This window comes from Elephantulus edwardii, unplaced genomic scaffold (genome assembly GCF_000299155.1).
Source record: "Elephantulus edwardii isolate Elephantulus edwardi_28Jun2011 unplaced genomic scaffold, EleEdw1.0 scaffold00122, whole genome shotgun sequence".
In the NCBI taxonomy this organism is placed as follows: Eukaryota; Metazoa; Chordata; class Mammalia; order Macroscelidea; family Macroscelididae; genus Elephantulus; species Elephantulus edwardii.
In genome coordinates, this window is record NW_006399872.1 from 7787343 (window position 1) to 7798699 (window position 11357).

The following is an 11357-nucleotide window of genomic DNA, read 5'->3' on the forward strand; positions in this document are numbered from 1 at the left end:
GCCATTCCCTTCAAAGCAGCCTGAACTTCTTTCATCACCATAGGCTCTTGCTCATATGTTGTTTCATGAAATTCTTCTGTGTCTGAAAATTCCTTTTGATACAGTGATTCAGTATATTCTTTCCACCTTCTTTTAATACTTCCTGGATCATTTAACATTCTGCCGAAAGGATCCTTGACTATAGCAACTCAAGGTTTGAATTTGTTCTTCAGTTCTTCCTTGAACTTAAGAAATGCTGAGCGAGTTCTGCCCTTTTGATTTTCTGACTCTAACTCTTTGCACATTTCATTGTAATATTTTTCTTGGTCATCCCATGCTGCCTTTTTAAATCTTCTATTCAACTTCTTTAGTATCTTTAATTCTTCCTTGTGCTTTGGCTTCTCTGTACTCCAGTGCAATTTTCAGAGTCTCTTCTGACATCCATTTTGGTTTTTGTTTCCTCTTCTGTCTTTGCAATGACCATTTGCATTATTCCTGGGTGATACCCTTGATATCCTCACACAAGTCGTCTGGTCTTCGCTCATCAGTGTTCAAGGCCTCAAACCTGTTCCTGAGATGGTTCTGAAATTCAGGTGGGATAGATTTAAAGTCTTATTTTGGTTGCCTTGGTACACAAATCAAATCTACAAGCTGCTCTGAGGGAGAAAAGGATAAATCTACTTATGTGTATTTTATAGAAATTTGGGCTATTAACCCAAAGATCATGCTTTTTGGCAGTTCAAACCCACCAGGAACTCTGAGGCAGAAGGATGGACAGCCTCCTTTCATTGTGATTTATAGCCTTACAAATTGATTGGGGGGAGGTTGCTATAAGTAGGAATCAACTTCATAGAAGTAAATAAACTTACATAAAACATTCAGACTTAGACTAGTGTTTTGCCAATTTGTATTTGTAATAAGGATTTTCTTTTCACCACATCAAATAACCTGGCCATTATTTCCTTTATTTGAAAGAAAATTTTTTTTTTGTTTTCATATAATAATTCCTTTTATTTATATTTCATTCATATAAATTGTTTTTATATAATTTTTTATTTACAGTATGTTTCACAATTCATATACATCCATTGTTGTTGTTATTACTGATGCCATTGAGTTGAGCATGATTCATAGCAACCCTATGAACAAAAGGCCTGAAGCCTTTCTATAATTACCGCAATTTATCAAAGTTCATAGAGTTTCCACACAGGAGCACGTTTTCTATTTCTAGCAACATTCTATGACAATAGAAGCTTCTCCATAGCTCCCAGTACTTTCTGATGCCGTATCAGAATTGCAGGTCTATCATTCTATTAATTCTACCAAAAAGTTTTAGGCAATCTTTAGCCTTAGTATCAATGGCATCAAGTCCTCTATTTTCTCTTTTTATCCTATCAAAAGTCACTTCCAAATTCAGAATATTTGTTAAAGCATGAATAATTCTGCCTTGGATACTTAGGGTTGTGGTAGCACAGATATCACAAATGGATAGTACAGACACTTAGCATTCCACAGTTAAATCAGAACTCTGATTCTATAGAGGGTCTCACTTGTCTATTTCAGACTCAAGTTTATAGATGCTTGATTCTACTATCTGTCTTCTTACTGTGTATATATCTATATCCATCTTATTACTTGAAGTGATGTGACTTATGGTCCACACTACATGGATATTACTTCATTTAACATGACAAAAGAGAAAGTATATTTTTTAATACATCCAGAGGTAGTTGTTGTTGTGGTTGTTATGTGCCGTCGAGTTGCTTGCGACTCATAGTGACCCCTGTCACTGAATCAATCCACCTCATAGAGGGTCTTCCCCTCCTGCACTGTCCCTCCACCCTCCCAAGCATGATGTCCCTCTCCAATGACTGGTCCCTCCTTGCAACAGGTATGTCAGATGAAGCCTCAGAATCCTTGCCTCTAAGGAGCAGCCTGGTTTAACCCTCTCCAGGATTAATCTGTTTGTTTTCCTATCAGTCCATTGTACCCTCAATACTCTTCTCAAGCACCACATCTCAAAGGCATCAATTCTCCTTATCCTCCCTAGTCATTGTCCAACTATCTGATGCATAACAAGTGATTGCAAAGACCATGGCCTGTATCAGGTACAACTTAGTCTCCAGAGATACACCATTGCTCTTCAGTACTTTAGAGAGGTCCCTAACAGCCGACTTTGCCATCACAATACGTCTTTTAATTTCCTGGCTGCTGGTGCCAAGAAGGACCAATAATTCAACACATATAGTGGAAAGATAAATTTCAACCTATAGTAAAGGTCATGCATTCTATTAATAAAAGAATGTCTTTAAAACATTGCTATCACATACAAATTTTTTATTTAATAACGTTGATTTCTAAGGTTCAAGAGAATTGGGTAAGCAATAAATACCATACAAAATTTCCCTTCTAAAAAAAATATTTCTTGACTACTACTTTTATTTACTCTTTTGTTAAAAAGATAGTAGATGTTCCATGCTGAATATTTGGAGAAAATATCAATATGTTAAAACGATGGTAAAGTAATATATCATTAGTCCTTCTGTTCTTAGTTCTTATATTTAAAACTATGAGAGTCCTGCAACGAATAAAGATGAGCTAAAGCAGCAGCAAACCTTTACTGCCTAGCTCTTCTGCTATTAAACAAGTAACAGTTTATAAAAACAGTTCCCAAAAGATTTAGGTTCAGGGTTCCCATTCTGACATAATTATGTTTAATTTGGGTAAATTACATAATCTTTCTGTGCCCTGATTGTTAAATGCCTGTAGAATGAGGATTTAGCACTTAACTTCATGAAATTGTGAGAACTAGCTGAGATACATATAAAATGTCCAAAATTATAATCCGTATTTAAGGAGTGTTAAATAAGCACTAAATAGCAGTAGTAATGTTAGGTAATGTTTTTATCTTATTCTATTACACTTCTCTTGTATTAAGTTCTATTTTCTGTTCTTTTTACTCATTAAGGAAAAATTACGTCAACTACGAGACTGTATTATTGGGAAAAGGCCAGAAGAAGAAAATGTTTATGGTAAGGAAATATATTTGCTATTCAAAAATAACAGAATGATGTAGAGTAAAATTTAAGAGTTTTGGAATTTAACAGTGCTGAGTTTAAATCCACACACCTCCAGTTATTTGATTTGAAAAGTACCTTAATCTTTATCTAATACTTAATTCTCCAACTCAAATTCCTTATCAACAAAGCAGGCTAATTATACATATTTCTGGGAGTTGTTGTGTGAATTAATGTTTAAAATACTTAACACATCACTTGACCTATAATGATGAACCCTAAATAAACACTAGACATCCTTGTTCTTTGACTCTTCTGAAAGATCCCTGACAGCAGATTTAGCTAATGCAATTTGTCTTTTGATTTTCCAACTGCTAGTACCAACAATGTTGATTGCGGAGCCATACACACTGAAATTGTTAACAACCTCAATCTCTACTCTATCTATCATGGTGCTTCCAATTGGCCCAGTGGTGAGACTCTTTTGTCTTCTTGATATTGAGTTTTAATCCACATTAAGACTACAGTCTTTGATCTTCAGCAGCAAGCATTTCAGGACCTCCAAAGTTTCAGCAAGCAAGATTTGGTCATCTGCATTATGCATCTTGTTGATGAGTCTTCCTCCAATCATTATGCCACACTCCTCTTCTTAAAGTCCAACCTCCCAAATGAACTGTTTTGCATACATATTGACAAGGTATGGAGATGGGACCCAGCCCTGACACATTCTTTTTCTGATTTTTGAACGATGTTATGTTTCCTTGCTCTGTTCTGAGGACTCCTTCCTGTTCCAAGCATAGATTTCACATGAGCACAATCAAGTATTCTGAGATTTCCATTCTCATCAATGTTAGCCACAATGTGTTGTGATTCACACAGTCAAAAGCCTTTGCATAGTCAATGAAACACAGACAGATATTTTTCCGGTATTCCTCACTTTCAGGCAAGATCCATCTGACATTGGTGATAATGTCTCTCATATCGTGGCTTCTTCTAAACTTGACTTGCATTTCTCGTAGTTCTCTGTCAGTATACTGTTCCAATTGTTTTGGATAATCTTGAGCAGGATTTTGCTTTTGAATGAGAGTAGTGATATTTTGCAATAATTTCCACACTCTGTTGGATCATATTTGTTGGGAATGGAACAAATATGTATCTCTTCCAGTCAGTTGGTCAGGTAGTTGGCCTCCAGATTTCTTGGCACAACTTGATGAGCACATCCAGGACAGCATTTGTTTGTTGAAATATTTCAGTTGGTATCCCATCAATTCCTGGGGCCTTGAATTTGACAAATTCCTTCAGAGCAGCTTGAACTTCCTTCTTTTTAACCATTGCCTCTTGATCATGTTATCTCATGAAATTCTTTTGTGCCAACCAAATCTATTTGGTATAGTACTTCAGTGGATTTTTAAAAAATGTATTTTATTGGTACTAAATATAGTTCTCTTCCTAGCTGTCTGTCAAATTTCTTGGCATGAACTGGTGAGTACATCCAGAAGTGCATCTGTGTTTTTTTAAATATATCTATTGATATTTCATCAATTCCTGGGGCCTTATTTTTTGCCAATATGTTCAGAGCGGTTTGAACAGTCTAGCATACTTATTATAATATATGCTGTTTTAATATCTTATTATCTAATAAATTGCATCTATCTTGCTCTTTGGCCTTTTCAATTCCTTAATATTGATTAAAAAGCCGAACACACATACGCATGGACTTATACACAGAAAGAGGAAATGAGATTGGCATTTTTAAAATTTGGTGTTAGTAAGTAATATTGTTGGAAGGAGGAGTGGCATCCACTTCCGTAATAGCTTTCCTGCGGAAACCCTTTGAACCTGGAGAGAGCATGAAAGACACCCAAGCATCAAGGACCCTCCTTCATAGGGTCGCTATGAGTCGTCCGCGACTCGACGGCACTTAACAACAACAACTACAAGTAATACTGGATGTAAAGTGGATTGGCAAAAAGATGAACAATAACTCTTAGGAGAAATGCAAATAAAATATTACTTAGATGTAGGAATGGCGAGAATTTGATTCAATTAGTTTGGATGCATTATCAAGAAAGAAAATTGCTAGAAGTAACATCATGTTTGCTAAACTAGAAGGACAATGAAAATGAGTGAAATTCTCAATGATATGGACGGAAACAGCCAAGTGGGCTCAAACATACCAATGGTCGTGAAGAGGATCCTTGGTCTATGTGTGAGGCTGCTTAAGGAAAGGCCGACAGTTTAAATCCACCAGCTACTTAGTAGGAAAGGAACGAGGTAGTCTTCTGTCATTAGTATTTATAGGTAAAACTTTTGAAACCTGATACAGCGTTGCCATGAGTTGAAACTGACTGAAAGGCAGTGAGTTAGGACTATTGTTGTTGTTATTGTGTACTACCCAGTAAGAATCAACCCATGGCTCACTCTCCAGTGGGTTTTCTCAGGCAATAAAGTTACATGGGAGGAGATTCCTCATTTTCCTCTCAAGTAGCTGCTGGGGAATTCTTTGCCAATAAACCATTAAAGTTCCCTAAGAATTAGTAGAAATGAATGGAAGATGGAAGATCAAAGTAGTGTCAGAACAGACTCTTTAATTTACTCTAAAGTATTTTGTTGTTGTTGTTATGTGTCATTGAGTTGCTTGTGACTCATATCGACCTTATGTACAACAGCCCTAAACCCTGCTCTATCCTGTGCCAATCATACTGCCTCTGACACACCCATACCGATTACCCCAGTCACTGAATCAATCCACCTCATAGAGGGTCTTCCCCTCCTGCGCCATCCCCCCCACTCTCCCAGGCGTGATGTCACTCTCCAAGGACCTGTCCCTCCTTAAAACATGTCCAAAGTATGTCAGATGAAGCCCCAGAATCCTTGCCTTTAAGGAGCAGCCTGGCTTAACCCTCTCCAGGAAGAATCTGTTTGTTTTCTTGGCAGTCCATGGTACATTCAATACCCTTCTCCAGCACCACAGCCCAAAGCATCAATTCTCCTTCTATCCTCCCTAGTCATTGTCCAACTCTACAGGGTACTGAAGAGCAATGGTGTCACTCTGGAGATAAGGTACAGCTGATACAGGCTATGGTCTTCGCAATCACTTGTTATACATCAGAGAGTTGGCCTCTAAAGTGTAGAGAAGGTAAAGTGCAAGTGATGATGAAGAGAGCTGAAGAGGTTTCAGCAGTTTGAGAAAAAAAATTATTACGATGGACAAATACAGTTAGAAAACCAAAAATGAAAAACACATTTAGAATTTCTCAGGATGAATGAAATGATGGGGGAAAATCAGTCCTTGAGGTGTGATAGGGAAGGATGTTAAGAGAAAAATACTGAATTACACAGGAAGCATCAAAAGAAGAATACCTCAGAAGGCATACAGAGGGTAACTACACCAAAAAGAAGTTGTTGGTTCAACCATTTCAGAAGATATCATAAATGAAAGAACAATGATATGGAAGGAAGAAGTCTAAGCTGTACTGAAGGCACAGAAGAAAAGCAAGACTCCAAAGTCTAATAGAATGACAACTGAAATTTTCTCCAAAAAAAAATAAATGCAGCACTGAAGGTGCTCACTATCAAGAAGTTTGTAAGACAGCTTTATTATACAAGATTAATTAATCAACTAGATAAGTTCCATATCCACACCTATTCTAAAGAAAGGTGATATCACAATATTTGAAAATTATTGAATAATATCACTAACATCAACACAAAGGAACACATTTGAATGTTCAAGTTGCTTTGAGGTAGAAAGATGGGAAATCAACTGCAGTTGAAAACTCACTGAAGGGTCAGCACTGAGTTACTCCAACTGTACAGTACACAGCAGCATCAATATCATCACACATAAGTAGAATCTTCCTAAAGATAATTTAAAATGACTGCAGTAGTATATATCACAGGTTTGGCAGCAAGAGTGGCATCTACTTCCTAAATAGCATGCCTCCAGAAAATTTATGAACTTTGATAAATGATGATAGTTGTAGAGGGGCTTCAGGCCTTTTATTCATAGGGTGTCTATGAGTCATGCTTGACTTGAAGACAATCAACAACAAGAGTACATCTGCAGGGAATTTCTAGAAATTCTATCCTGCTTCAGCAAAAAAGGTGGAATGAAATATATCATTGCTGATGTCAGATCAATCTTGACGAAAAGTCAAGAATAGCAGAAAAATGTTTACTTGTGTTTTAATGATTATGCAAACACATTTCATTGTATGAATCACAATAAATTATTAATAACTTTAGAGGAATGGGATTTACAGAACAATTAATTGTGTTCTTTGAAATCTGTACGTAAACCAAGAAGCAGTCATTTAAATAGAACAAAAGGGGTACAGGATAGTTTAAAATGAGACAAAATGTGTGTAAGGTTTGTATGTTTCCAAAATACCAATTCAATCTGTATGCTGGGTAAGTAACAAGAGGAACTGGCACGCATAAAGAAAATGGCATAAAGTTTGGAGGAAAACTTTAGTAACCTGTAATACGTACATGGTACTACCTTAGTTACTAAAAATGAACAAGGCTTAAAATATTTACTAATGAAAACAGAAGACCTAATTTTAAAGTGTAATCCATACACCTGTATCAATTAGACACATCATGAAAAACAGAGAAATGGCATAGGACAGAGCAGAGTTTAGGGCTGTTGTATATAGGGTCGCTATGAGTCGCAAGCGACTCGACGACACATAACAACAACAACAACATTTCATTGTATAAACATATAACAATATAATTGCCTATTCCTCTATTGAGTATTTGGGTATTTTTTTCTAGTTTGGCTATTTTGAATGAAATGGTGAAGAACTCTTATGGAAAAGTTTTTGTATGGATATAGGTTATCATTTCTTTTGGTAAAATACCTAGTAATGAAATGATTAGGCATATACAAATGCATATTCAACCTTAGAATGGTCACATTGTTTTACATGTTGATGCTTATAATCTATATGGAATGTAATCCACAATCCTGGAAAGGGCCCCAATCGCACTGTCCCTGACACTCCCATACCAATTATCCAAGTCACTGCATCAATCCACCTCATAGAGGGCCTTCCTCTCCTGCGCTGTCCCTCCACCCTCCCAAGTATGATGTCCTTCTCCAAGGACCGGTCTCTCTTCACATGTCCAAAGTATGTTAGTTGGAGCCTCAGAATCCCTGCCTCTAAGGAGCCACCCGGTTTAACCCTTTCCAGGACGAATCTATTTGTTTTCCTAGCAGTCCATGGTATTCTCAATACTCTTCTCCAGCACCACAGCTCAAAGGCATCAATTCTCCTTCTATCCTCCCAAGTCATTGTCCAACTCTCTAATGCATAACAAATGATTGTGGAGACCATGGCCTGTATCAAACACACCTTAGTCTCCAGGGAGACACCATTGCTCTCCAGTACTCTGGAGAGGTCCTAACAGCAGACTTTTCCATGGCAATGCGCCTTTTAATTTCCTGGCTGCTGGTGCCAAGAGTGTTGACTGTGGAGCCAAGCAAACTAAAGCTGTGTACAATCTCAATTTCTTCACCATCCATCGTGATGCTGCCAATTGGTCCAGTGGTGATAATCTTTGTCTTCTTGACATTGAGCCTCAATTCATATTGGAGACTGCAGTCCTTGACCCTCTGCAGCAGCTGCTTCAGGTCCTCCTCAGTTTCAGGAAGCAGGCTTATGTCATCTGCATAAGGCAGATTGTTGATAAATTGTCCCCCAATCTTGACCCCACATTTCTCCTCATAGAGCCCAGCCTCCCGGATAATCTGTTCTGCATATAGGTTGAAAAGGTATGGAGATAGGATGCATCCCTGGCTATGCCCTTCCCAATTTTGAACATTGCTGTGTTCCGTTGCTCTGTTCTGACGACTGCCTCCTGGTCCAAGTATAGGTTTCAAATTAGAACAATCAAGTGTTCTGGGATTCCTATTCTTCTCAGAGTCAGCCACAGTTTGTCATGATCCACACAGTCAAATGCCTTTGCATAGTCAATGAAACACAGATAGACATTCCTCTGGTATTCCCTGCTTTCAGCCAAGATCCATCTAATATCACCTACAATATCCCTAGTACTACGACCCCTTCTAAACCCAGCCTGGACTTCTGGTAGTTCTCTGTTCATATGCCATTCCAGTCATTTTTGGATGATCTTCAGTAAAATCTTGCTTGCATGTGAAATCAGTGCGATTGTTCTATAGTTTCCACACTCTGTAGGGTCACCTTTCTTTGGGATAGGAACAAATATAGACCTCTTCTAGTCAGTTGGCCAAGTGGTTGTTCTCCAGATTTCTTGGCACAACTTGGTGAGCACATCCAGGGCAGCATCTGTTAGCTGAAATATGTCAATTGATATATCATCTATGCCTGGAGCCTTATTTTTTGTCATTTTCTTCAAAGCAGCATGAACTTATTTCATCTCCATAGGCTCTTGCTCATATGTTGTTTCATGAAATTCTTCTGTGTCTTCCAATTCCTTTCGATACAGTGACTCAGTATATTCTTTCCATCTTCTTTAAATACTTCCTGGATCATTTAACATTCTGCTGAAAGCATCCTTGATTATAGCAACTCAAGGTTTGAATTTGTTGTTCAGTTCCTTGAGCTTAAGATATGCTGAGTGAGTTCAGCCCTTTTGATTTTCTGACTCCACTCCTTGCACATTTCATTGTAATATTTTGCTTTGTCATCCCGTGCTGCCTTTTGAAATCTTTTATTCAACTCTTTAGTATCTTGAATTCTTCCTTGTGCTTTGGCTTCTCTGTGCTCCAGTGCAATTTTCAGTCTCTTTTGACATCCATTTTGGTCCTCGCTTCCTCTTCTGTCTTTGCAATGACCATTTGCACTCTTCCTGGATGATACCCTTGATATGCTCCCACAACTCATCTGGTCTTCACTCATTAGTGTTCAAGGCCTCAAACCTGTTCCTGAGACGGTTCTGAAATTCAGGTGTGATAGACTTAAAGTCATATTTTGGTTGCCTTGGATTTGGTTTAATTTTCCTCAACTTCAGCTTGAACTTGCATATGAGTAGTTGGTGGTCTGTTCCACAATCAGCTCCTGGCCTAGTTTTCACAGCTAATATTGAGCTTCTCCAGTGGTTCTTTCCACAGATGTAATCGATCTGATTCCTATGCATATCATCATGTACAATGAAATACAACTTGTTAGTCAAAGTACCCTCTCAGAACATGTCAGAGACCTCTCCAAAGTCCTAAAGAACAATGTCTTTTTAAAGACTAAGGGATACCTGAGTCAAGCGATGGTCTTTCCAATCACTTGCTATGCATCTGAGAGCTGAACACTGAATAAAGATGACAGAAGAATCAATGCCTTTGAGTTATGGTCTTGGAGAAGAGTATTGAATATCTCATGGCCTACCAAAAGGATAAGCAGGTGTTTCTTGAAGAAACTATAACTAGAAAGCTCCTTGGAGGCAAAGATGGAGTAGCTTTTTTCTCACATGTTTTGAGCATGTTGGTAAGAAGGGTTATTCCTTGGAGAGGGCACCATGATTGGAAAGGTGGAGGGCCAGCTGAAGAGAAGACGGCTTTCAGTGAGATACATTGATGTATTGGCTGTGCAATGGACTCTGCTGTGTCAAGGATAATAAGGATTCCACATGATAGAACATGTTGTTCATATGGGTTGTTATGAGTCATACTCAACAGTACCTATGCCAAAACCTATGTTGTATAAGCAACAATGGTGTTTACACAATGCAACACTACTCAGTAGAAGGGAAAAGAAGTAAAACCAGTTTCTATTATGCACAATAACATGGATAAAATTTAAAGACTTTAAATTAAGTTAAAGGCACCAGATACCAAGGAGTATGTGCTGTGTATTTCTATCAAATACGCAGCACATAGAGAGAGCTAATGTAGGCAAAATTAAGCTATACATTCAGAGGTCAGATCAGAGATTTCCAGAAAATACTGAGAATTGATGTAAAGAGCAAAAGGGAGCTTTCTACAGATGTGAAATATTCCCTATCTCACACAGAGTGAAAATATAGACTGATCAAAAGTCAACCTATATACTTTATAATATTTGAATCGTATGTAACTGTTTATGAATAATGTTGATTTAAATGAAAAAGTAAATAGTTCAAATTGTGTTGTTGTTACTGTTATGTCCCATTGAGTTGCTAGCAACTCATAGCGACCCTACGTACAAGAACCCTACATGCCTTTCTATCCTGTGCCAACCTCGCTGTCTCAAACACACTCATTCCAACCACTCCAATCACAGAATCGATCCATCTCATCGAGGGTCTTCCTCTTCTGCAATGTTCCTTCACTCTCCCAAACATGATGTCCCTCTCCAAGGACCAGTCCCTCCTTGAAACATGCCCAAAATATGTCAGATG

At 37.9% G+C, this 11357-nt stretch overlaps 1 protein-coding gene across 1 annotated transcript in view; it reads left to right on the forward strand.

Moving 5' to 3' along the window:
* The window catches only part of BANK1 (B-cell scaffold protein with ankyrin repeats 1), a 110223-nt gene that overhangs the window by 92638 nt on the left and 6228 nt on the right, over positions 1–11357 (forward strand). The window contains exon 7 of the mRNA XM_006893112.1: positions 2948–3011. Within this exon, the coding sequence (XP_006893174.1) occupies positions 2948–3011 (64 nt within the window). The remainder of the gene's footprint in view (positions 1–2947; positions 3012–11357) is intronic.